The 27,268-nt window shown below is 40.9% G+C and overlaps 1 protein-coding gene across 2 annotated transcripts in view; it reads right to left on the bottom strand.

Annotated features, from left to right (window-relative positions):
• Positions 1-24,783, bottom strand: part of MICU3 (mitochondrial calcium uptake family member 3) — a 114,171-nt gene extending 89,388 nt beyond the window's left edge. For both annotated transcript variants that reach the window (XM_075556761.1, XM_075556762.1), the window contains exon 1: positions 24,375-24,783. In XM_075556761.1, coding sequence (XP_075412876.1) covers positions 24,375-24,761 — 387 coding nt within the window. In that variant the 5' untranslated portion in view covers positions 24,762-24,783. The remainder of the gene's footprint in view (positions 1-24,374) is intronic.
• Between the last annotated feature and the right edge of the window lie 2,485 nt (positions 24,784-27,268).

Here is a 27,268-nt window from a genome sequence, read left to right as displayed (position 1 = left end):
CTGATAATTCACTACAGAGGTAATTTGAAACAATTATATCAATTATATAAACACTGTATAACGCATTAACCTTTACTAGCTGAGAAACAGCACAATGAGAAAGAAGACTGGAGAAGAAAACATCACAAACCACTTTTATTAATCAAAATTATTCTGATCCTTATTCGTTTCTTTAAATATTTTTATATTAAATCAGGTCCATACTAAACATTTTAAAATAATCAATCAGATATTGATATGACTTCATCAGAAAGTATAGCATTCAAATCCAGTCTACTTGATGTTGGCAACTGTACAAAAACTTTCATATAAAGAGAAAGAGTATCTTTTACATTTTTATTTTATATTTTCTTTCCTATATCTAATAAGAATCTTATGAAATATATATTCATCCAAGTGGCTAGAAATGATGTCAATGGAAGTATTCTACTTGGCTTTCTCATATGGCTTCAGGCTTAAAGGTTTCTAAAAAGATAAAAGAAGTAGCATATTCTTTGCCTGTTGGGTGGTCCAAAGGTTAGACATCAAATTTCCAGTGTGGGAAAATCCCAAAGTACACTTGGTGAAATGTTTTGATGCTTAGTGAATGTATCTAAGTGGAAATACTCATAGCTAAAGACAAACCAGAAGTATTTCCTTGGTTGAGATCAAATAAAAAAATACAAAGTTGCTAGATAAAGCAACTTAAAATTTATGACTTCAAAGTCTCTACTTATATGATTATAGTAGCTTATATTATGCACTTCTTCACAGGTTTACAAAGTATTTTCTCATATATCATCCCATTATTTGCTATGAAGATGACATGAAAATATTTAATAAGGCAGGTACAGTACAGTGATTTAAAGCACAGACCTCATCTCTTCCCCCCTACTCCCAGGCCTTGCTCTTTATCATGCATACTGTACCAATTCTTCCTCCTCTTGTGCACACTCACGTGCCCTGGGTGGCACTAATGGTTTGTGTTCAACCATTAACCTAAAGGTGAGAGCAAGTAGAATTCATCGAGTAGTGCTGGGAAAGTAAGACCCAGAGGTCTGATTGCATCCAGGAAAACCCTAATGGAGAAGTTTATGTTATAATCCATAGTGGCTCTGGGAGTTGAAATCAACTCAATGACAAGCTTGGTTTATTTTATTGACTATCTTCAACACACTAACATAATACAGTTTCTTCTATCTTTAAACACTCTATGTTAATCCTGATGATCTTTTACACCCAGTAGCTGGAGAGAGATGTTTACATTTTGTCTCCAATTTCCATCCACTCATTTGTACCTACTCCAAGCAGGCAGACTCTATCCTCCACCAGGCTATTTAAAAACTGTGTGTCAAGGTCACCAGTGATTTCCTTGTAGATATATCCAAAGTATAACTTTCATCTTACACCCTATGATGAGCTGCTAGGTTTCTTTCCCTTCCAGTGATTTCCTGCTTTCCAAGGTTCCCGCTCCTGATTTTCATGCTACCCCTCGAGAAGTCCCCTCGGGCACCTTCCCTGGTACTTCTCTGCACAGCACCCAGAACCAGTCTGGGGCCTCCTCTCTTTTTAATATATAATTATCCCTTAATAACTTAATATAGCCTTTAAATATTATATTGTTAAGCCAAAAATTTCTGTTTGTGAAGGGGGATGATTGTACTTTTGATGAAATTGTCCATTGGATTGTTCTGAATTAATTTTCTATTAGGTAAGCACATTTAGGCATTCCCTTGTAGGCTCAACCTTACCACAGACTAACAGAATTCGAGGGTAAGTCAAAAGCATTAATATAAAAACACAGAAACAATAATTAAATAAAAATATCAAAATAGGAAACTGTTTATGTATCTTCCATCTGGGAAAGGCAACATGTTTCAGCTCTCTAATCCTTATGTGAAGAATTTTGTGCTGCTCAACAGCACATCAAAAGCAGTTCAGTCTCCTTAGGGACTCATTCATGTTCCTTTGAAATACTGAGTTTGGGAGGAAATGAACTCTTCAAGCTGCGAGATTAGGATGAAGGAAAGGTCTAAGGGGTTGCCCACAGAACTTCTCACCAGATGGCCCTCTCTACGCTCTGACAATGAGTGCTGTTGTGATTGAAAAGGAAAATTTGCTTGGCATAACATTCCTGGTCATTTGCTCGCCAATTCAATTTTCAAAAACCTCTCTTCCAAGCCCCTGTGACCGCCCTATGTCCTTTGAGCAAGTCTATCAATATGACTCCTCTGAGTTCCCAAAGTCACCATAACCTCTGAGCTGACCTCTCTACCTTGAATTTTACTGGTCCAGCAGATCCCCCTCAGAAGCCCGTTTTGATTGGATCAAATTTTAAAATATATTTTTGTGGAAGGCATCCTAAGGAGACCCAGATGACATGTGTACTACTAATAAGAATGAGTATGTAGTCATACACTGATCATAGAGAAATTTTTTAATATGTTTTGTTTGTATGAAACCAGTGTAACTGGAATACTAGTAACAAAACTTTACATGCCCGTAAAGCAGTGGTTCTCAACCTTCCTAATGCCGTGATCTGGTAATAACAAATACAGTTCCTCATGTTGTGGTGACCCCCAACCATAAAATTATTTTTGTTGCTACTTCATAATTATAATTTTGCTACTGTTATTAATTTTAATGTAAATATCTGATATGTAGAATGTATTTTCATAGTTATAAATTGAACATAATTAAAGCATAGTGATTAATCTCAAAAACAATATGTAATTATATTGTGAAATATTTCTAATTATAAATAAATAAAATTTTGTCTTGAAGCATGGTGGAGCATGGGTTCACGCCAGGTACTCATATGTGGGCATATCATAGAGGAGCAGTGTCTCACTTCCTAAGACCATCGGAAATAGATGTTTGCAGATGGTCTTAGGCGACCCCTGTGAAAGGTCATTTAACCCCCAAAGGGGTCACGACCCACAGGTTGAGAATCGCTGCCTTAAAGGGTAAAGAAAAACTTAAGACAGTATCACACAAATGAACAATGGAAAAATATAATGGAAAAACTGTTCAAACATGATGATGTGATGACACTTTCATCGACTGACAAAGCTGGAATTATGGTTGATGTAATTAAAGTAGTGTAATATTTTCTTTTTTTTTTAAACATTTTATTAGGGGCTCATACAACTCTTATCACAATCCATACATATACATACATCAACTGTATAAAGCACATCTGTACAGTCTTTGCCCTAATCATTTTTTTCCTTTTCTTTTTTTACATTTTATTAGGGACTCATACAACTCTTATCACAATCCATACATAAACATACGTCAATTGTATAAAGCACATCCATACATTCCCTGCCCCAATCATTCTCAAAGCATTTGCTCTCCATTTAAACCCTTTGCATCAGGTCCTCTTTTTTTTTCCCCTCCCTCCCCGCTCCCCCTCTCTCATGTGCCCTTGGTAATTTATACATCGTTATTTTGTCATATCTTGCCCTATCCGGAGTCTCCCTTGCCCCCCTTCTCTGCCGTCCCTCTCCCAGGGAGGAGGTCACATGTGGATCCTTGTAATCAGTTCCCCCTTTCCAACCCACTCACCCTACACTCTCTCAGCATCGCCCTTCACACCCTTGGTCCTGAAGGTATCATCCACCCTGGATTCCCTGTGCCTCTAGCCCTTATATGTACCAGTGTACAACCTCTGCCCTATCCAGCCCTGCAAGGTAGAATTTGGATCATGGTAGTTGGAGGGAGGAAGCATCCAGGATCTGGGGGCAAGCTGTGTTCTACATCGGTACTACCTCGCACCCTGACTGACCCGTCTCCTTTCCTAAACCCCTCTATGAGGGGATCTCCAGTGGCCAACACTTGGGCCTTGGGTCTCTACTCTGCACTTCCCCCTTCATTCAATATGGTATATATATATATATACACATATATATACATATATATATACAAACACACACACATATTCTTTTTTTGCATGATGCCTTATACCTGGTCCCTTGGGCACCTCGTGATCGCACTGGCTGGTGTGCTTCTTCCATGTGGGCTTTTTTGCTTCTGAGCTAGATGGCTGCTTGTTCACCTTCAAGCCTTTAGGACCCCAGACACTATCTCTTTTGATAGCCGGGCACCATCCGCTTTCTTCGCCACATTTGCTTATGCACCCATTTGTCTTCAGTGATCCTATCATGGAGGTGTGCAGCCAATGATATGATGATTTTTTGTTCTTTGATGCCTGATAACTGATCCCTTTGGGACCACTCGATCACACAGGTTGGTGTGTTCTTCCATGTGGGCTTTGTTGCTTCTGAGCTAGATGGCTGCTTGTTTATCTTCAAGCCTTTAAGACCCCAGTCACTATCTCTTTTGATAGCCGGGCACCATCAGCTTTCTTCACCACATTTACTTGTTCACCCACTTTGGTTTCAGCAGTTGTGTCGGAAGAGTGAGCATCATAGAGTGCCAATTTAATAAACGAAAGTATTCATGCATTGAGGGAGTACTTGAGTAGAGGCCCAAGGTTCTTCAGCCACCTTAATATTAAACCTATAAATGTAGACACTTAGATCTATTTCCCCATCCTCATATATATGTTTGCATGTACATGTCTTTGTCTAGACCTCCATAAATGCCCCTTGTCTCCCAGCTCCTTCCTCCATCTCCCTTGACTTTCCTCCTGCCCCACCACCATGCTCCGTCCCCACCTGGGCTACAGCTATACCTCTTCTCTACGCAACCTTACCCTTGATCGTTCCCCATCAGGCCTGCCACTCTCTCCTCACTACCATTTTGGGTCCCATGTTGTTCCCTTGTCCCTGTGTTTATTAACACCACTTCCTTACCCTCCTCCCCTCCCCCACCCGGAACTGTCTGTCCCCCCCGGAACTGTCTGTCCCATTGTTATTCCTCCAGAGAGTTCATCCAGCCTGTCCTATTCAGACAGACCTGCGGAGACACTAACATGCACGAAAACAAGACAGAGGAAAACAAAGCAACAGTATACAACCAGACAACAAAACAACAAAAACAAACCACTGACAAAGAACAAAACAAAACACTTCACAAAAGAAAGGCTTATAGTTCGTTCAAGGATCGTTTGCTGGCCCTTAGGAGCGTTTTCCAGTCCAGTCTGTCGGGGCACCATGCCCTGGCCCCAAAGTCCACTTTCAGCATTCCCTGGGGACCTTGCCACTCCATTCCCTTGCTGTTCCGCTGCACTCCCCCAGTGCTTTGCCTCGGTGTGGTGGGATCAAGTGCAATTCCCACACTGTGTCTCCGGTGCTGTCCCCTGTATCGCCCTTAGTCACTGAGGGCATCATGTCTCACAGTAGGGCCAACCATGTTGTTCGAGTAGCATAATATTTTCAAAGTAAAAGATCATAACATACATTAGATCCTCATTTATTTTTATAGCTTGATAATATTCCATTGAATGTAGGAAGCATTTTGTTTATTGCAAAAATGGTGTGGAAGCCATACTTGACTCAACTTCACAACTGTCAAAGGTTGGTTTCTATGAGGCAGTGGTCAGATTTGCTTCCACCGTCCAATCTTCCTGACCCTACTTTGACACCAACCATTCCCCTTCCACGCTACTTCTCTGTTACAATGGCGACACCAAGCTCACAGACAATATTCATGTTTATAAGCTAACAGGTTATAATTCAGTATCAAAAATGATGAAATCATAGTCCTTTCCTCAAGTGTTTCTTAGTCATGTTGATAGGTATTCTCCTCTCTGGTCCTCAGTCTCTTGGCTACTTGTCCCCTTGGCCTCTGCCCTGCTAGGGCAAGTGTTACAGGACCTCCTTAGCACTGACAAATGTTCAAGGGGCATTCATTCTAAGTTTTCAAGCCAGTCTCCTGCTGGAAGGCACTTAACTCAGCTTTACTCATTTTATGGGTCTATAAGCCACTGCTTCGTTCCCTTCCCCTGATGCCACTGAGTCCACTGCTGCCGTCTCTCCACACAGAGATCTTAGGGTTCAAAGGATGCACTTTGCTCGTGATTTTTCCTTCCTTACGGCTGAGACCCCCGCCCCCATTCCTGCTCCTGAGAGAGGGCTACCCAACAGAATGACAAAACAGGACCAAGCCCTGAATTGCACTCCCCGGCACCGTTTTCACGCTTGCACTCTGCCATCTGGTGGGAGCCACACAGACTATGGCCAGAAAGAGTTACACGGAGTAATTCCACTGTGCCACACTTACCCATTCAGCAGTGGGAGAACATTTGACTACTGCGAATAATACCACAATAGCATTGCTATATAGGTGTGTTTGCGTGCCTAATATCAGTTATGCGGTGTACACCCACATCTGGAACTCTGGATCATGAAATTAATCTTTTCTTTTTTCTCCCCAAAGCTTTATTGTCATAGAGTTTGCATATCACACAATTCAATAGTTTAAGTATGTCAAGAAGTTATATAATCACCACCACAATCAGTTTTAGAACATTTTCTTCATTCTTATACTCACTACTCCCTACTCCCCACCCCCTACCCCCCATGCCAATGAGCCAATAACCCAGTTACAGTCTCTATAGATTTATCTAACCTGCATTTCATATGCAGAGAAACATTAAAAACAAAAAACTCACAACAATGCCTAAGTAAAACAGATAAAAGTCTCAATAGAAAACAAAATATTAAAAGCTGGAGCAAATTTAAATGTATCATAGGGAGCTCCAATGCTAGGGTGCTACATCTTAACCTACTTGCATCTGGAACAGTCCACTCTCCAGTGCAGTCTACCTGATAGCAAGGCTGCTCACAGCCCTGGTCCATGGTCAGCAGGGACTCGCCAGGTGTATAATCCAAGTGTATTTCCCTTCACTTTTTTCCTTAACAGAAACACATTTAAAATGAGTCCAAAGGAAAAATAAATATATCATATTTTAATATAACCAACTCTTCTATAATCAACTTTACAGTGCTCTCTGGTGAAAACACGGGCGTTCACATCGCACAGCTATGACCAGAGGGGACCGACGGGAGGTTTGATCCATGTGTGGATCCTGCAAACACATTTTGTGCTTCCACTGTCTTCTTTGGTCTGCTGCAAACCTGGATTTCATCATTTAAGCTCTGGTATCATTCTCTCCTTTAGGTTTTGAATACATTATTTACAATCCTTGGGTCACACAGGCTAGTGTAGTTTTTCCATGTGGACTTAGTTGATACCTCACTTAGATGGCCGATTGTTTGAAAATAAGCCTTTGAAACCCCAAGCACTATTATTTGTGCTAGGGAGGCACCTCTAGTTTCTTCAACACATTTCGCTATCTCACCTGTATTTCCAGTGATCTCTTCATGGGGGCGAGCAGCAAGCAGGGCCATGTCATAAGAACTCATTGTACTTAGGCTGGGGCTAGAATTAAATGCATGCCTAAAATTCTTTCATCTATCTATGGTTTAGCTACGAGAGGTTACCCCACAAAAAAAAACAAAAAATCCCCCAGTTCTGCCGGGCAGAGCTTTCCATAGTACGCATTTCCCCACTAGGTGAGCATTGAGGAACTGGCTCTGAGTTAGTGCACCCAGTGGTGTTGCCTGGGATAGTTCTGTCTGGTCCCAGTGAATTTTTTCCTGAAAGCAGTTTTGCTCAAGCCTCATGTTTTGTGATGGCCCACTTAAGAGAACAGCGTAAGACTGTGAAATTTTGCTTCCTGCTCGGGAAAAATACCACAGAAAACTGTTGTGATATTGAACACCGTTTACAAGGGCAGTGCTATGGGAAAAACTCAAGCGGATATGAGTGGCTTTCTTATTTCAAAAAAAGTGAAATGTCGATTGAAAACAAACCTCATTCTGGACATCCATCAAATGGACGTCAACTTGAAGGGCATTTGGAGTTTATTCCACCAGGGCAGACTGTTAATCAAACTTTCTATGTAAAGGTTTGCACCCATGGCTCCCTTCCCACCCGCCCTGCCCCTCATTGGTAGTCCATCCAATTAACAGCCTAGCCTCAAGCTCCCTGATGTCTCAAGTTCAAACTCAAGGATGAAGTTATAGAACCTGTCTATGACTTGACTGCCCCACCTCTTGAGCTACACAGGCAACATTTCACTGTCATACAGAAGGTTGTCAGGAGCTGGAACCAACTCAATGGCAACACACATGAAAGAAAGATCAAAAAGCCAGTAAAAAACTTTTCTCTAGTTTCACAGAAAGTTTAATAACTTCTTCTGAAAAGGGGAGACAAAGGCAAAGCTAGCTGCAGGGAAATTTTGAATTGAGCAAATTTACATGAGAAAGACAGTTTCATGTACAAAAAGTGAAAGGAGGTTATTTATTTGAGGCAGACAGGGCAAAGTCCGCTGAACTTTAGGGAATCGTTGTTATATGGTAAGAAAGGAGTCAGTTATCAGGAGTATGTAAAGGGATTATTAAACATGTCGCCTTGAGCACATCTTCATTTCTTGAAGGTACACACCTATATGGAATTTCTGAATTATTAGGCATGCAGAGTATATTACTTCTCTAGGTAATGCCAAAGTGCTTTCTAAAGAAGTTGTGCTGTTCCAATAGACAAGAATATGAGAATGTCCTTTGATCCAGTTATTGTCAGCATTTTTAATGTTGCCAATCCAATTGGAAAGAAAACTGTGTCCCCTTGTAGTTACAATGTGTATCTCCTTTGCTACTAGTAGTGTTGAACATCTTTTCATGTTTTTTTTGGTTTTTTGGGTTTTTTCTTAGTCTTTTGAATATCTTCCTCTTAATTTGCCTATTCAGATCCTTTGTCCATTTTTATACTGTTGTCTAACTTATTGATTTGCAGGTTAGACTATCTATTCTCAATATTCCTTATGACTACTATATATTAAAAAGATTTTCTTCCATTCTAAGACTTACTTTTGAGACAATTTTATTTTAACAAAGTAGGATGCATCAATATTTTCACCTATAAGTTATATTTTGTGTTACGTTTTGAAAATCTTCCTCTCCTGAGGTCAAAATTTAGTTTTTAACAGATAAATTTTTGATTATTTTAATCTACCTGATTAAAGTGTGAGGTGGGAAATCGAATTTGACTGTTGTTTCTGACATGGAATAGTGTAACTCAAATAATGTTCTATTGCTTTGCATATAATTGCTGTTCAATATTTGAGTTATACCTTGTCTTAATCCCTCTCAAAATAATCATTATTATTGTTCTTAAATACAATCAGTATTTAAGAATGATCTTCATTGTTGCAAAATTCTTTATTTACCATTGTATCTTGAATTTCACTATGTTCAGTTTTACTTCTTCCTGAGATACAATTTTCAGTAGTCTTTGGTAATGGTAAACTCAATCTTAGGAACATGAATTTATTTTGTTTTCATTCTTAAGTGACAATTGAGGTAGGTATCCAAATGGACACAAGTCTTACTTTCTCACAGAACTTTAAAGGTATGCTCCTGCTTGTATGGTGGTTTCTATTATTACCACTGATTAGTCTTTGATATATCTAACTGCCGACCATTTGTAGAATATGTATCCTGCTTGTTATGGCTTGCATCATGAGGATATAAGTGAAATTGATGAAACTTTGTGGCTCCAGTTCATACATGTTCAAATTTATTCTCAACAAAGAAGTGGTTACACTGGTCTCGGTAATCAGTAGATGGCTGTAGACACACTCTCAGTTATACACTTGGCCTTGTCTTCTTAGGGTGCCTTCAATAGAAGGGCCCGATCAAAACAGCTAGCTTCCAAAGGAATCTGTGAGTCAGTTAAATTCAAGGCAGAGGTCAGCTCAGAAAGCTGTGACAACTCTTTGGGGATTCCAAAGGAATAATCCCGGATAGATTTTCTCACAGAACACAGAACAATCACTGGAACTTATTATGAAGATGTTTTCTAAAACTTGAAAACTGCATTGGTGAAAAGAAAGCCAGCAAAGTTGTGAAGAAGTTTTTCCCAAAAGCACAATGCACTTGGCTCACTTTCTGAGGGGAAGCCTGTTTTAAGAGAATTTTGTTGAGAATTAGCCCACAGCTCAGATCTTGCACTTCAGAACTTTTTGTTCCCTTAACTCAGCATTTCAAAGGAACACAATTTGTTCCCATAGTTCAAAGAACATTAAAAAAGAACACAAGTCCCTTAAAGATGACTTGTCATTACCCTTAAAAAATGGTAATGACATTACTATTACATGGTGTAAATCATTGTTTCCCAAAGCAGTTCAAGGCTCCCTAGAGGGCACTGGGAAGATGAGGGAGAGCTGTAAAAGCAGATACCTACACTTTATCCTGGATAATGGCTATAGTACAAATGTTTTTAATTGCCAAGGGTGATGCTGAGTAGTTTTGGTTTTTTGTTGTTGCTGAAAATGGGACAATAAACCAAATAAGTTTAGGAGCCTGTGGTGTAAACTGAAGAGCACAGAACTCTTTGGGGATGGGTTAAAGCTGGAAGAGCTACCTTCAGAAGAGTATAAATCTGCAAGGAGGACATATCAAGGCACCAAAAAACTCCAGTTTGATATTTGTTGCTACATAAAGGTTTCTATAATTTTGAAGTAATATTTTTTTAACTTATCCTTGTATATTCCCCAAAAGTGTGTTGCAAAATCTAGCTTCAGTGTTTTCCAGTGACATGTTATGTTTGTTATACTGCTGTGATGCTGGAAGCTCTATCAGGTACTAGCAGGGTCATCCATGGTGTCCAGATTTCAACACAACTTCCAGCGTAAGAGTTTCAGATTGGGAAATCTGACTCTAAAACTATTGGCCGGGGAAAACCTTAGCAACAGCAGCAGAATACTGTAGCTATAGTGCCGGAGGATGAGTCCCTCGAGTTGGAAGACACTCAAAGCATCACTGGGGAAGCATCACTACCTCCTCCAAGTCGAGGGCCTTCACTTATTGATGTGGAACAATTCAAAATGAGAAGGGACACCTGCAAATCTCCATTAATAACAAGACCATGGAATGGATGGGAAGTCACAAAAAATGAAATGGGTTGATCTTAAGTCATTTTGTTTGCTTGCTTGCTTGTTTGTTTTTTGTATTAGTCATTTTGAATTAGGCAAATATATGGTCCAGCATGCTGGGAATAACAAATTGAAGAGCAATGACAAGAACATACCAAAATTTATTCTGTAGTATAAAGCTATCAGTGATATGATAAGATCCATACAGCTACATGGAAGATGAGTTAATATGTCTATCACTCAAATTTATTTACCAACCATTAACGTCAAAAGTGAAGCAATATGATTTTTACAACTTCTTGCGTCTGAAACTGATCAACCATGAAATCAAGATGCACTAATAAATATGGATGATTAGAAAGCAAAAGTTGGAAACAATGAATGAGGATTAGTAGGTAGAAAATATGCCTGTGGTGATATAAAGGACATCAGAGATCACATGACAGAATTTTTGAAGACCAATTATTTATACTTGTGGTATTTTTATTTTCATAGCACGAGACAATTAAGACCTTGTTTCTTTCCATCTTTGATTTCTTTCAGTTTTACTAGAATGTGACTAACTATGAATTTATTTATTCTGCTTAAGACTTATACTTCTTAAATATACATTAATGTTTAAGTTCTATTCTGTGAACATTTCAACCATTCTTTCCTGTAATATTGCTCTCACGATTATCTCTATCCTCCTAATCTGGAATTCCTAACAGCTGAAGTTTAGAGACTGTCAGTCTATCTTCCAATACTCTTATTTCCATTTCTTTATACCTTTGTGATACATTCACCAGAAGTGGCAGATAAAAGATGAGAACATATGTGATAGGACATCTAGAAAGAACTGGACTGAGCTTACAAAGACTGTGTTATCTGCAATGAAAACATAGCACCACAATCTGATCCATGTATTTCAATAGAAAGCTGTCTGCAGCCAGCCATTTACAATTGGGAAAGGAAGTACATTTCAGGCCACGCTGATCTCCATTCACTATCAACCCTAGTCCAAAAGCTGCTCATTATTGTCCTCATGACAATGTCATTAGCCTTGATGTTAATATCTCAAAATATTTCTAATCTCCTAGGAAGCAATGAGTATATATAGGTGTAAAGAGAATTATAAATCACACTCCATCTCTAGATTAATAAATTTAGAGTAGTTGGGAAATGTTTAAGGATTCTATTTGAATAGAACTAAACACACTACATTACTTGCTACGGTTCTTCTGGCCATAGTTTTTGGACCTTCTTCCAAAAGGCTGAGTGGAATCAACTCAATGCTGGGATTTTTGAGAATTGACACTCTGATAAGGATCGCACTGGTCAGTTTTGCCATACTGCTTTGTTTAAAACGAGCCATCTCACAGGTAAGACTGGGATCTCACTACAATCAAGAAAGAAGAGTTAGGATTGGAGTGTACCTCCTGAACCCAGAGATTCCTGTTACCTGAATCTGCTGGATCCAGGGAACAGCCTGTGACAACAGAGATGGGGCAGAGTCAAAAAGCCAAAACTCGAGTTCAACACAGAGCAGTTAGCTCCGTGGTTCAGAGAGAGTAAAGCTGGGTGTCTTTTCAGGGGAAGGCTTGCTTTCAGGTGCCTTTGGGCATCACTGGTACCACTGAAGGAGCGCTGTAACACTTGTCTGAGTCGGGCACAAGCCAAGGGCCAGAGAGAAGCATGCATGGAAGCACCATAGAGAAAAAGTACTGAGGATCAAAGAACTGTAGCATCAACATTTCTACCTTGAAATACAACCTCTTAGCTTCCCTAGTACAACTCATAGCCATGAGTAGAGTCTGTGAGTTCTGTGTGGCCACTGCAATAGGAAAAAGGTGGTTTAGGAGAGACAATGTAAGAACTGATTTTTAAAAAGGGCTGGAGGGTGGCAGCATGTCAGAGGATAGAGGCATATTTAATCACGTAGGAATCAGAATCGGTCTTAGGCCTTTCCTTATAAAGTCAGACGCCAGAATCTGTCTCCTTTCCTTGTAGAAAACAGACGAAAATAATACTGTATATCTAAGATATCCTCTTTAGTACAAGTAAACTTTTTAATGCTATACAAATATTGCTATAGAGAGGGTCTGATTTTTTAAATACAAATTTTTCATCACAAGAGTGTTTACATTGCATAAAATAAAGTTACTAAAATTCTCAGTGTTTGGCACAAGACACTAGTGAGAACTAATATTACCATTTGAAATTCCCTAATTTCAAATCTAAAAAATATTCTCCACATTTAAATAAAAAGAATAAAATCTGGACTGGAATGACAAGTTGGGTATATTTCCCATGTCAGTTAAATCACATCATGAACAAAAAAATATTAATTAGATCAGATTACTAAGGCTTATGCATCTCCAAAAAAGGATTTACATAGCAATTTAAAATTAGAATGGTACAAATTATAATCATGTAAAAATATTCATTTGAAAACTACATATCATGTGAAAATTAAAATTCATTTTACCATTCATAAATTGTCAATTTCATTCCATTTTGCAAACATAAAACATTGGAAAATTTTTAAGTGTCATGGTTTTCTAATTTATTGTAATGGCTAGTTTTATCATCCTCTACTTCCCACAAAAGTCTTTTGCAGATGATCCACAGATTTCTATCATCTGCTCTTAGAACATGGTATCAACTCTCATTTCAGAAAGAAAATAAAAGCCCTCAGGTTGATTTCATAGAAGATGCAATTTTATAAAGATGAGATAATTTTCCAAGATTTTTAAAGGAATGCAACATTAAAAGTAATTGAAATTTATTTCCAGATTTAAAATCATTCACTAGGTCATTCAATAAGAATTTATTTACATTTCATGACAATGTCTTACAATCTATAATGTGGATGGTGGAAAAAGTCTTTTTTCAAAGAAGAAAAACTCCTTCAAAAGAAGCTTATTAATAGAGATAAAATTTATATTCAATATATGAAGGAGCTTCAAAAAGTTTGTAGGAAAAAAAGTCATGATCTTTTCATTCAATTTTTTCCAAACTTTTTGAAGCCCCCTCCAAACAGTCTAGGTCAAAATAAACTAGCAAAATTACAACTGTAAAATTGTGAAAGCCAATTAAAATTATATTGAATCCAAATACTAACCACCTGAATTCCAACTCAATGTAAAATTCAATTTCTGTGCTAGTCTTTATGGGAGAAAAACATATAGCAAGAAAGCAATACGTAAACTTTATGCACATTTATTTAAACTGATTGCTATGTAGTATTTGGCAATCCCCAAGTCTTAGATGAGAATTACAATAAGGACTTCTTTTTATTGAGGGTTTCATGTGCTGATTCCTAATCTGGATCTGAATAAAATGACACTCAGAACTGCAACTTTCATTTCAAGCTCACTAAAGGTGCATGCATTTTCTTCACTCTAGCTAGATCAGATGCAACCAGCAAGAGGAACCATTTTATTCCAAATTTAATTCCATGATACCTATATATAGAAAAAATCCTGCACTCAAGTTGTTGTGACTATTTCTGAAGAGGGTCAGGCTAGGTAGATAATACCTAGTAGCCTTGTCTGTCACTGAGTGATGCAGGAAACCAAGTCACCACGCAATGTTATCTTCAACCCCATAGCTACTTGGCTTCCCGTGCCATTTAATGTATTAGGACATTCCCTACTTATAGATCTTTCAAATTCTTCAATGATCTAGAAAACAATAAGTAAAAATAAGTATTTAAAGATATGCTGCTGCCCTGAAAAGAAATGTAGGAAAACTAGGTTGGAACAAGACATATCGTGAAAGAAAAAATATATATATATACATATATATGAAGATACAAAAGAAGCATCCCAGCCTGTGCATCACAAGGTGTCGAAGATATAAGGCATCATCAGAACAACAAAAAAAAATCTTACCATAGTGAATGAGTGGGGGAGTGCAGAGTGGAGACCCAAAGCCCATTTGTTGGCCACTGGAGATCCCCTTGCAGAGGGGTCTAGGGGAGGAGATGAGTCAGTCAGGGTGCGATGTAGCACTGATGAAAAATACAACTTTCCTCTAGTTCCTAAATGCTTCCTCCCCGCGCCTCACTGTCATGATCTGAATTCTACCTTGCAAGTCTGGCTAGACCAGAGGATGTACACTGGTACAGATAGGAACTGGAAACACAGGGAATCCAGGGCGGATGATACCTTCAGGAGCTGGGGTGTGGGTGGCGATACTGAGAGGGCAGAGGGAGAGTGGGTTGGAAAGAGGGAACCGATTACAAGGATCTACATGTGACCTCCTCCCTGGAGAATGGACAACAGAAAAGGGGGTGAAGGGAGACGTTGGACAGGCCAAGATATGACAAAATAATAATTTATAAATTATCAAGGGCTCATGAGGGAAGGGGAACGGGGAGGGAGGGGACAAAATGAGGACCTGATACTAAAGGCTTAAGTGGAGAGCAAATGTTTTAAGAATGATGAGGGCAATCAATGTACAGATGTGCTTTACACAATTGATGTATGTATGGATTGTGATGAGTTGTATGAGCCCCTAATAAAACGATTAAAAAAACAAAACAAAAGAGATACAAATATTATCCCAATACATTTTTTACTCCAGAGTAAAACCCTGAACTAGGTTGCTTGAAACTTCTTAAAAATCAGTTAATTCCTTAATTAGATGACATGGTTTAAATAGTAAGTAAAATACTGAGTTAATGTTTGTTAAGCAATCTAAGGTTTTTTTTTCACCCTGGACTTGAAACAAAAAAAGCAATTCTAAAACAAAACATTTTTACAGTAATTAAAATAATGCTTTAAGCTAAATTTGTAAGGTTTTAAATACAAACTTGTCAACATCCCTTTATAATATTAATAAAATCCAAGGCAATAGTTTACTGAAAAATACTGGCAAGCAAACTTGCACAATTAAAATAAATACAGTGTCACCTGATTTGGTCTCCCAAAGCCTGGAATTTTGACCTTGACTGAAGTCTATAATGCTACAAATAAGTATTTTAACTAAATAAAATACTAAACTACTATTTCGCACAGAATGTGGTGCCACTTTTTTTTGCATGAGGACAGGACTAGGCCTGTCCCTACAATGAGTATGCAAAGGGGACACGACTAAAGAGTAACTAGAAAATAGCCCAGCTGGAAGTATAACCTAAGCAGATGGTTGTTTTTAACAAATCTGTGGAGCTGGAAAGGCCTTTTGAAGAAACTCAGAGTTAATATTGTTAGAGCCAAAATAATCAAAGCTATGGTAGAAAGGTCTTTATTTAGGTTATTTGTCTATCAATCCTGCCAGCTAAATTCTTATTGTACCTACAGGTTAATTTAGATGCCAGGTTTATGTTCAGTAGCATTTGTTATCTAAAGAGGCTTTATAAATAAAAAATTCTTAGCTGTAGTTTTAAACAACAAAATGAGTCATGTCAACCACTTCAGAAAAATCAAATAGATGAAGCAGTCGCACATATTTAAAACAATATTTCTGAAAGATAGCAGATTGACCCTGTGAGTGTCTTAACCTTTTCCTCCCTAACCACATTAATATCACAGTAAAGCATTTTAAAAGGTATAAACATATAAGGAATAAGGAAGGGAAAAGAAGAAACTCAAAAACTTAAGACAATTCACCAATTTTTACAAAATTGAAGACACGGAAGAATGGGAATTGACTTTGGGAAGCAAAGCCAGCACCTGAGTACTGTGCAGGAGATCTAGTGCATGTGCTGTACAGAGTCCCAGAAAGGCCAAGGACTTGAAAAACAAGGAGCTAGGAGGCAGAGTAAGTGTTGAGGCTGAAAAAGAGAGGATTAATATCAACCACATATAAGGTTATAATCAGCTACTTACTCCCCCAGTACATGTACTCTCAAACATATGAGGAGGTACCCCCCAAACCTGGTATTTTCCCCCAAAAGCTATGTAATTTTTTTCACAAAACAACATTATCACCTCCAAAGTACTCTCCATTATACTTAATACATTTGTCAAATCTGCAATTCCATTTATTTTTTGTCATTGACTAATTCCTATTTATTTATTTAAATCATTTTAATGGGGGGCTCTTACAACATTCCATACATCAATTGTTTCAATCACATTTGTACATATGTTGCCATCATTATTTTCTAAGTATTTAATATCTATTTGAGTCCTTGGTGTCAGCTCTTTTCCCCCTTCCCTCCCCACCTCTCACCCTTATGATCCCTTGATAATTTATAAATGATTATTGTTTTCATGTCTTACACAGACCTGTCTCCTTTCACCCAAGTTTCTGTTGTTCATCCCCTGGAGGGAAGTGGGGATCATGTGCATTGATCATTGTGATCAGTTCCCTCTTCCTCCCCTCCACCCCCATTCCCCATACCCTCCTGGTATTGCTACTTCCAATTCTGTTCCTGAGGGGTTTATCTGACCTGGATTCTGTGTGTCGTTAGTTCTTTATCTGTACCAGTGTATATGCTCCAGTCTAGACAGAACTGAAAGGCAGGATTGGGGGTCATGATAGTGGGGGATAAGGAAGCCTCAAAGAACCAGACTATTGTGTGTTTCATTGGTGTTATACTGCGCCCTGGTTGACTCTTCCCTTCCTGTGACCCTTCTGTGAGTTGATGTCTTATTATCTACAGATGGGTTTGGGTCTCTGCTCAGACCCCCACCACCTCCCATTCTCAACAATGTTTTTGTTTGTTTTGGGTGTTCTAGTGCCTGTTATTTGATTCCATTGACACCTCATGATTGCACAGGCTGGCGTGCTTTTTCTATGGGGCTTGTTGCTTCTCTGCTAGATACCCACTTTTTAAACTTCAAGCCTTAAGACCCCAGATGCTAAATCTTTTTATAGCCAGGCACCATCAACTTTCTTCACCACATTTGCTTATGCACCCATTAAGTCTTCAGTGATTCTGTCAGGAGGGTGAGCATTACAGAATGCCAGGTTGTTAGAACAAAGTGTTCTTGTGTTGAAGGAGGGCTTGAGCTGAGGCCCCAAATCCACCTACTTCCTCAATGTATTGCCATATAAAATATATGTACCTTGGCCAAAATCTCTATTTTTATGAATTAATACTTAAGTAAGTGAACACCTATATTTAGAACTGTATCTATAACTCTACTTCTAGATCTTTCCTGTTTCCTTTTACCTTCTTCCTGCCCCCCCATTATGCTTGCCCTTCTGCCTCTTAGTAATTTCTCTCAGCTAGACTGCTATTGCTCTGACATCACCAGGACCTCATTGTTGATTTTAATTCCCTACTTTTTCCCTGTCTATGGCCTTGTTTACTCACTGCTTCATTTCCCCTGCCTCCTCCTCTCCACAGGTCCTTCCAGAACCTTCCTGTTGCTTTCTGCTAGTGCTTACTTCCCACACTTCTTAATTTTTTTTATCTAACAGGAGCACCTGGTGGGTGATTCTACGTGGATGCCATCTTGACTCCATTCCAATTTCATTCTTGGAAACATTTTTCAAACTCATCTATTGGGCTGACAGTGCCTCATTCATTTTTTGTCTTCATCTCTTCTACCTCATCATACTGCTGTCTATTCATGTCGTCCATCTTCATTCACAGAAACTAACAGAAGTTGCACAAGCAAGGTCAGGAGAGTAAGGTGACTGGGCAAGAGAGGCATGTTGTTTTTTGCCCCAAATTGGTGCACTGAGATGGTTGTGTGAGCAGGTGTACTGTCTTGGTGGCAAAACCAGTCCACCGTGTGCCACAAAACAGGCCTTTTTTGTCACACACTGTTACACATTCTTTTCAGAATCTCTAAACATAAAGCTTGATTAACAGTCTGATCTGGTGGAATGAACTTCAAATGCACTACGAGTCTGACATTGTCATCCACTCGGGCAGTTGATGGACATCCAGAATGAGGTTTGTCATCAATCAACTTTCCACCTTTTTTGAAATGAAAAAACACTGTACACTTCAGTTTTTCCCACAGTGCTGTCCTTGTAGGCTGTGTGAAACATCACAACAGTTTCTGCAGCTTTTTCTAAAGCAGAAAATAAAATTTCACAGTCGCATGCTGTTCTGTTAAATGGGACATCACAACAAACGAGGTTTGAGCAAAACTGCTGTTACAAAAAATTTACTTTACTACGACCAAAGAAAACCTTCCCAAGTACACACAGAGCGAGTTGCTCGATGCTCGCCTAGTGGGGGGGAATTCATAATGTGAAAGCTCCGTTCCACCCAGTGCAATTCTGGTTTGGGGGAGTAACCACTTGTGTTAGTCTGGGTAAACTAGAGAAACAAATTCATGGACACACATATGCGCATAAGAGGTTGAGCAGTTGAATATTGAGAAAACATCCCAGCCCAGTCCAGATCAAGTCCATATCTCTGATATTAGGCCATATGTCCGATACCAAACTATGAAGTTCTCTTCAGATTCATGAAACACAGGCAGTGATGCTGAATGCGGGAAGATCACAGGCCAGTGGGTGCAAAGTCAGTGGCGGTAGAAGCATCTTAGCACTGGCAGGGGTCTCCATGTGCCTCCTCCAGTTCCCAGGGCTGCATCAGGGTAGGTCCATATGGCTTCTCCTCAGGGATTTCTTGCAGGAAATGAGCAGAGAGAGAACCTCCCGCCTCCAAGGAGAAAATACTGGAATTCCCACAATTCTTAGAGGGAAGGCCATGCCCACACAAAAGTTCCAATGGCTATGACCTGATTTGACAGAATAGACTGCACCCCTTCACTCTTAATCCTCTTAAGTCCCAAATTGACACCAGATCATGTAACTACCAAACCGCTCGTGTGTGTGTGTGTGTGTATGTATATGTACATACACATACACACAGAACCTAAAGATTATTGCTCTTCTCACTTTTCTCATTCATGGGACAAATCCAATGGTTCCAAAGAAAAAGACTTATAATATAGACATTGCGGGTGTTATGCTAATAACAAACTCAGTCACCAAGCGAACATGGAGCCTAGATCATGAAAAAAGAGGTGCTGACTGACTTTCAAATGTGGTATTGCTGTTACTGCTGTCATGTGCCTCAACTCAAAGTTACCCAGTACAACAGAGTAGAACTGCCCTCTAGGGCTACCCAGACTATAGTTCTACCAGAAGCAGATCACTGAGTCTTTCCCACAATGTCATTGGTGGGTGGGTTCAAACCACTAGCCTTTCCGTCAGCACGTGAGGACTTAATCAGTGGACAACCCAGGCTCCTCTCTTACATATGCAGTGTCATATCCAACATGTAGGAGCCCTGGTGGAGGAGTGGGTTATGCACAGGGCTGTTAGCTCCAGGTCAGCAGTACAAAACCACGAACCACTCCTCAGGACAGAGATGAGGCAAGGATGGCAAGATTTAAGCTCACATCCTTTGGACCTGCTGCTGTGAGAGACCAGCCTTGGACAAGGGCATCATGGTGGGTAAAGTGGGAGGGCAGCGCAAGAAGAAAGCAAGCCCTTAGCATGATGAACAGACACAGTGGCTGCATGTATGGGCTGAGAATAACGTAAGAATAACTCTGAGCATGGCACCGGACCAGGTGGTGTGTGCTCTGTTGTACAGAGGGTCACTATGGATCAGAACCTCCTAGGTGGCACCTAACAGCAACAAAGCCAATATGGATATCTTACACCTGGCCACACAACCACATGTACTCAAAAATGAAACGAAGTGATGAAATAAATAGAACAAAAATCCATTGTGTCAAACACATTTGTACATATGTTGCCATCATTCTTTTCAAAACATTTTCTTTCAACTTGAACCCTTGGTATCAGCTTATTTTCCCCTCTCCCTTCCCCACCATCCCTCCCTCATGAACTCTTGATAATTTATAAATTATTATTTCATATCTTACACCAACTGCTGTCTCCCTTCACCATGTTTCTGTTGTTCGCACCCCTTGGAGGGATGGGTGGTTATACATCAATCGTTGTGAAATGTTTAACCACCAGAGATACAGGGATCATAAAAGCTTTCAGCTCCATTAAAGATTTACAGCTTCAGAGACCCTGGGGGTGGGGGGCAGTGTACTACTCTATCCATCAAGTTGCTATGAGTCAGAATTGACTCAATGGCAGTGAGTCCATTGGTTTGGTTTTATTCCTCCTTAGTATTGAAAATATTCATAATAATAAGCCTTGGTGTATTTTTTTTCATTTCTTATACTAGGCACTTAAGGAATACTGTTATGAATTGTGTCCTCCAAAAAGATGCTGAAGTCTTTTGACTTGGTCTGTAATAGGGTCTTTGAAGATATTATTCATCTTAATTTTAAAATGAGGCCCTGCCTAAATATAGCTCCTAATCTAATCGAATGCCCTTCCGAAAGAGAGTAGACACATTAAAAAAAGAGAAAGGCTCATGGAGGAGAGATTTATGCTGCAGTTGCAAGCCAAAGTAGATATGGGGCCAACAGAAGTTGGAGAAGAAAAAATCTCCTCCTAAAGCCTATGGAGAACATGGCTCTGGCAAGACCATGAATTTGACTACTACTCAATGAACCTGGTAAGGCCATAATGGCATTTGGGTGTCACAGCCCTAGAAGATGAGCACAGAAACTATTGTTCTGGAATCTATTAACTCAGTTAAATCTCCTAACAACTGATGAAAACAAATAATGACCACTACAAAACCTACTGCTATCAATCAATTCTGACTCATACAAAAATACTTAGGACAGCTTAGAACTGCTCCTCAAGGCTTCTGAGGCTGTAAATCTTACCAGAGTAGAAAGCCTTCTTCTTTTTCCCAAAGAGGGCTGGTAGGTTTGAACCACTGATCGCTCATGGTTAGCAGTCCAATGCATACCCCACTTAGACACTGGGCTCCTAAGAGGAAGGCATTTCTGGTCTGTTGTTATTATTATTGGGCTCACTTTCTGAGGGAACAGTCATTGAAAAGATGTGTAATCTGTTGAAGATGACAGTGGTAGAGCCAGAGTTCTAGCTTTCAGAGCTTGGTCTTTCAAAATCTACACGACACTACCTGTCATCTTGAAAGGCAAAAGTAGATGCATGGATAGACACTAATAATGGTTGTGAGAGGGCGAGTGGTAATATAACTACAAATATATATGCGTGTGTTTGATAGAAGATACATGTTTATGTGTGTTTCCCTTCGCTGTGGTGGAGCACACAGGGGCTAAAGTTACAAAACTGTCTTACACGGAACCAAACACCTTGGTGAAATGAGTCACTTGGGCCTGGGGGCTTAGAATCATAGTCTCAGGGTATACCAAGATCAATTAGCATAACAAATAATAATAAAAGCAGAATTAAGTTTCACAAAGAATAAAACACTATTTTATTGTTTCCTATAGGGTTGCCATAAGTCAGAATTGACTGAATGGTTGCGAGTTTTTATTTAGTTTATCTTGCTAAAAGAAAGATGGCGCTTTCTACTTCTGTAAGAGCTACAGTCTTGGAAACCCATGGGGGCAGTTCAACCCTGTCCTACAGAGCTGTGAGTCAATGGACTTGATGGCAGTGAGATCATTTTGTTAATTTAATCCCAGATCAATAATGGCTGAAAAAACTCCTGACTTGGTCAATCAGGACACATGTTTAATGCCATTCTCCTTCCTGAACAAAGCCAAGGGTTAACATTCCAGACCACAAGTCCATCCAGGAGCACCAGGGGCAAAAAGGTCTTGGCACGCTACTTCTGAAAAATCGGCCATTAAAAACCCTGTAGAGTATAATTGTACTCCAGCACACATGGAGTCGTCATGACTAAAAATCCACTTGAGAGCAACTGGTTTTAAGTCACAAGAGTGAGTATGGATTTGTGGGGAGAGAAGTTGGAAGACCAAAGTGGAGGGCACTTGGTTGTATTTTAAACATACCGTATATACTCGAGTAAAAGCCAACCCGAATATTAGCCGAACACCTAATTTTGCCACAAACTACAATAAAAATGTGCTGAAAAGCTTGGATTTTACATGAGCATATATGGTACTTTATGTTCTGTGCTTGTGATTTGTAGCTAGAAGGTCCAACAAGGAGACTTCCTATCCTCAATGTATTTGGAACCTTCATCAAAAGAATTTATGTACTCAGACCCACTGTATTTTTGAATACAGATGACGAAAGAAATTTCATTAAAATGTCCAAATAGAATAGTTGTCTCTTGTAAATTACTCTCATGGAAAGTGTTCACACCCCTCTAGTCTCTCAAGATAGGGGCAGAAGGAAACCCATCTTGAATAGATTGTTCCTTTTCCAAGTGACATCTTCATTCCTTTTCTCCTATGATAAGGAAGGGACAGTTTGAACACTTCCTGTCTTGGGACCCAATGTAGCGGCTTTTGCACCCTCAGACTGCTGCTTCAAAACACACCCTGCTGCACTGGGCCTCCTACACTGTATGTGTCTGGAGGGGTCCTTTATGTTCCTTCTGGGGTGCTATTCCACATTCTGCTCATTAAGTCCTAGATCTTCTTCTGAGAATGCTTGTTTGCGTGCTTGCTTGTTTGGAATTTGGTTAGCAGTCTTCAAAGAGTCCAGTCACATCACTAGCAGCAGCACCTATATGAGGGGGCTTCAAAAAGCTAGTGGAAAAATGGAATGAAAAGATACAGTATTTTCCCGCCTGCATACCCCATCTGTAGACAATTGGACATCCCCTTAGAGAAGAAGGGTCACAAGGAAGAGATGAGCCAGTAAGACGCAGCATAGAAACATACTCTAGCTCATTAATGCTTTCTCCCCCACACTATCATGACCCCAATTCTACCCTACAAATCTGGCTAGATCAGAGCATGTATACAGGTAAAGATAAGAGCTTGCAACACATGGAATCCAGGGCAGATAAACCCCCAAGACCATAATGAGAGAAGCGATACCTGGCGGGTAATTACAGGGAAGGTGAGGGGAGAAAGGGGGGCGCGATCACAACAATCTACATATAACCCCCTCCCAGGGGGGCAGACAACAGAAAAGTGGATGAAGGGAGACAATGGTCAGTGTAAGACATGAAAAAAGATATATAAATTATCAACGGTTCATGAGGGAGAGGGCGGGAGTACTGTGCTGAGTACTACTTTTAGGCCAGACCCAAAAATCATAGGGAAAATTGTTGATGAGCCTGTCAACAAAGAGCAGGGTGTCAGTTAGTGGGGGGAGGGGAGAAATGAGCTGATACCAAGGGCTCAAGTAGAAAGAAAATATTTTGGAAATGATGATGGCAACATATGTGCAAATGTGCTGGATACAAGAGATGTATGCATGGATTGTGAGAAGAGCTTTAAGAGCCCCCCAGTAAAATGATTTGTTTTTAAGGCCTGGGGACAGGAAGCTGGTACTGCCAGGTCTACAAGGTCTAGGTTTCATTCACAGGGGTCCCCGACCGCTGCCACAGCGTTCACACTGCGACACCCACTTAGGGCCGGCGGCTCGGTGACCATGGCCTCGGGCGCACCTTGCTCGGTGTCACATCACTCAGCATCCCTCACCGCGCTCAGGAGGGACATCCTGAGGCTTTCGCCTTGGACGTCACCTGCGGGCGGGCCCCGGCGCTTCCATCCCCCCCGCCCCCCCACCCCGAACGTACCGTGGTCTCCTTGGCAGCGGCCACCGGGATGGGGAGCAGCGCCCGGCCCCGCGGAGGGTCCTCGGGCTCTGCGGCTGAGCTCTCGGAGGGGCGTGCGGGCGCCGGCGCGGGCTCGGCCCGGGGGTCCCCATACAGCTGGTAGCACACGAGGCCGACTAGCCCCCCGCCGGCCGCCGCCGCGATGCTCAGCTCGCCCCAGCGCCGCCGTCGCCTCCAAGCCGCCTCCGCCACAGCCCCGTCTTCCTCCTCCCGGCAGGAGAAGCACCGGCCGGGGGGGCTCGGCGCCACCCCCGCAGGCCGCCCCCAAGGCCCGGGAAAGGGCTGGTGCAGGGACAGCGGAGACGACAGCCGAGGCGGCGGCCACAAGAGCCTCCGCAGCGCAGCCATAGCGGGAGCCGCGGGCACGGGAGCCTCAGAGGGGCGGGGGAGGTGGCCACGAAACCTCGCGAGAAGTCGGCCGCGGGCGGGAGGTGCGAGGCTGCCCGGGAGCGTGCGCTGCGGCCGCGCGGTCTCCGCACTCGCAGGTCCGTGGCGTGCTGGCTGCTCGTGCTTTGCGGTTCTCGAGGGGACAGACCTGGGCTGTCCTGGTCCCCGCACCCCCAGCCCAACCCCGCCGGCAGAAATGACCGCACCTGCCCCCAGCCGAGCCAGCGGACCGCGCGGAGCCGCCCCGGCGGAGGGCTGCGGCCGGGCTTCCTGGGCCCCGGGTCTGCCGGGGGAGTGCGTGCACGGCCAGCGGCCTGCTGGAGTCGCATCCCCTAAGGGTAGCTGGCTCTCTCAGCCGGCTCGTGGATATTTGGTCATCGCACCTTCACGTGTGCATAAAAGACGAGATACGAGAATTTGGCTCCATGGGAATAGGATATCAAGAAACCAAACTTGACCGATGGTTCCCATGGAGGAAGGAGGAAGCCCTTTGCTTAAGGCAGTGGTTCTCCACCTTCCTCATGTTGCGACCCTTTCATACAGTTCCTCAAGGTTGTGATGACCACCTCCCCCGCCAACCATACAATTATTTTTGTTGCTATTTCATAACTGTCATTTTGCTACTGGTATGAATCAAATGACCCCTGTGAAAGGGTCATTCGACCTACAAAGGGGTCGCGACCCACAGGTTGAGAACCATGGGCTTAAGTGACTTCATTTTCAAGGTGGTGAACAATTGGAGAGAGAGATCAATAATGATTGTACAAGAGTCTAATCAATGGCACTGAATTATACATGTAGAAGTTGAACTGGTGAATGTTTTGTGTATATTTTTGCCATAATTGAAAAAAACCCAATTACGTGAATAACAGTGACCACAGATTGGGTAATTATGGTGAGAAGATTCAACCCTGGTGCATACCTTTTCTGATTTTCAACCTTGCAGTATACCCTTGTTCTATTTGTACAATCGCCTCTTGACCAAGTACAGGTTCTGAGTGAGCACACTAACATGTTCTGGAATGCCCGTTCTTCTCTAGGCGATCCTTAGATTTGATGATTCATACGGACCAATGCCTTTGCGTAGTCAATAAAACACAGGTCCACATTTTCTGGTATCATTTGTTTTCAACCAAGACCCATCTGATGTCAGCAATGGTGTCCCTTATTTTAGATCCTCTTCTGAATTTCTGACATGATATTAATGATATGGTTTGATGATTTCCTCATTCTCTTGGGTCACCTTTCTTTGGAATGAGCACAAATGCAATTCGCTGGTTGTCTTCCAAGTATCTCAGGATAGGTGAGTGAATGCTTCCAGTATTTCCTCAGCTGAAGCACTTCAGTTGGCATTCTGTCAACTTCCGGAGTCCTCTTTGATTTACTAACACCTTCAGTGGAGCTTGGACTTCTTCAGTATAATCAGTTCTTGATCATATGGTACCTCAAAATGGCTGAATGTTGACACATTCTTTTTGGTACAATGACTGTGTATTCATTCCTTCCATCTTCTTTTGATGTTTCCTGCATGGTTCAATATTTGACCCACAGTATTTGTGAAGCTTGATCCCCCCCCCCTTTTATTCAACTTCAGATATATTGAGTGTGTTCTTTTTTGCTTCCTATTGTCAGATCTTTGCACATTTTATTAGAATATTTTGTCTTCTCAAGCTTCCCTTTGAAAATTTCTTTTCAGCTCTTTGACTTTGTTATCCCTTTATATGTGCCTTAACTATTCTATGATTAAGAGCAAGATTCAGACTCTTCCGACATCCACTTTGATCTTGCCTTTCTTTCCTGTCTTTTTAATCACCGTTTACTTTATTCATGAATGATGTTCTTGATGTTTTCAGGTCTTCCTAGACATGTTCATGAAATTCAGATGGAATATACTTACTTATATTTTGGTTCTTGTGGACTTGTCTTAATTTTCTTCAGTTTCAGTCTGAACTTATGTATGAGCAATTGATGATCTGTTCCACAGTCAGCCCCTAGCCTCGTTTTAGCTGCTTGATATTGAACTTCTCTATCATTTCTTTCCCCAGATGTAATCAATTTGATTTCTATATATTCCATCTGGAGAAGTTTATGTGCATGCTCACCTTTTGTGGTATTGAAGAAGGCATTTGCAATGAAGTTGTTGGTTTCTATCATGTGATTTCCAGCTTTGTCTCTATCAAGTAGGCCATGTTCTCCAATTACTCTTCCTTCCTCTTTGTTTTTAACATTCAAATCACTAATAATTATTGATGCATCTTGATTGCATGTTTGATAAAATTCTTCAATTTCTTGATCACTAGTTGTAGTGATAGGGAGCCCTGCAGGTATAGTGGGCTATGAGTTGGGTGGCTAAGAGGAAGCTTTCTACTCCCGTAAAGAGTTACAGACTCAGAAACCCACAGCGGCAGTTCTATCTTGCCCTATCACAGAATCAACTGGATGGCAGTGAGTTTGGGAGCTTTAGTGGT

This window comes from Tenrec ecaudatus, chromosome 8, assembly GCF_050624435.1.
Source record: "Tenrec ecaudatus isolate mTenEca1 chromosome 8, mTenEca1.hap1, whole genome shotgun sequence".
Taxonomy (NCBI): domain Eukaryota; kingdom Metazoa; phylum Chordata; class Mammalia; order Afrosoricida; family Tenrecidae; genus Tenrec; species Tenrec ecaudatus.
This window is presented reverse-complemented; position numbering and strand designations above follow the sequence as displayed.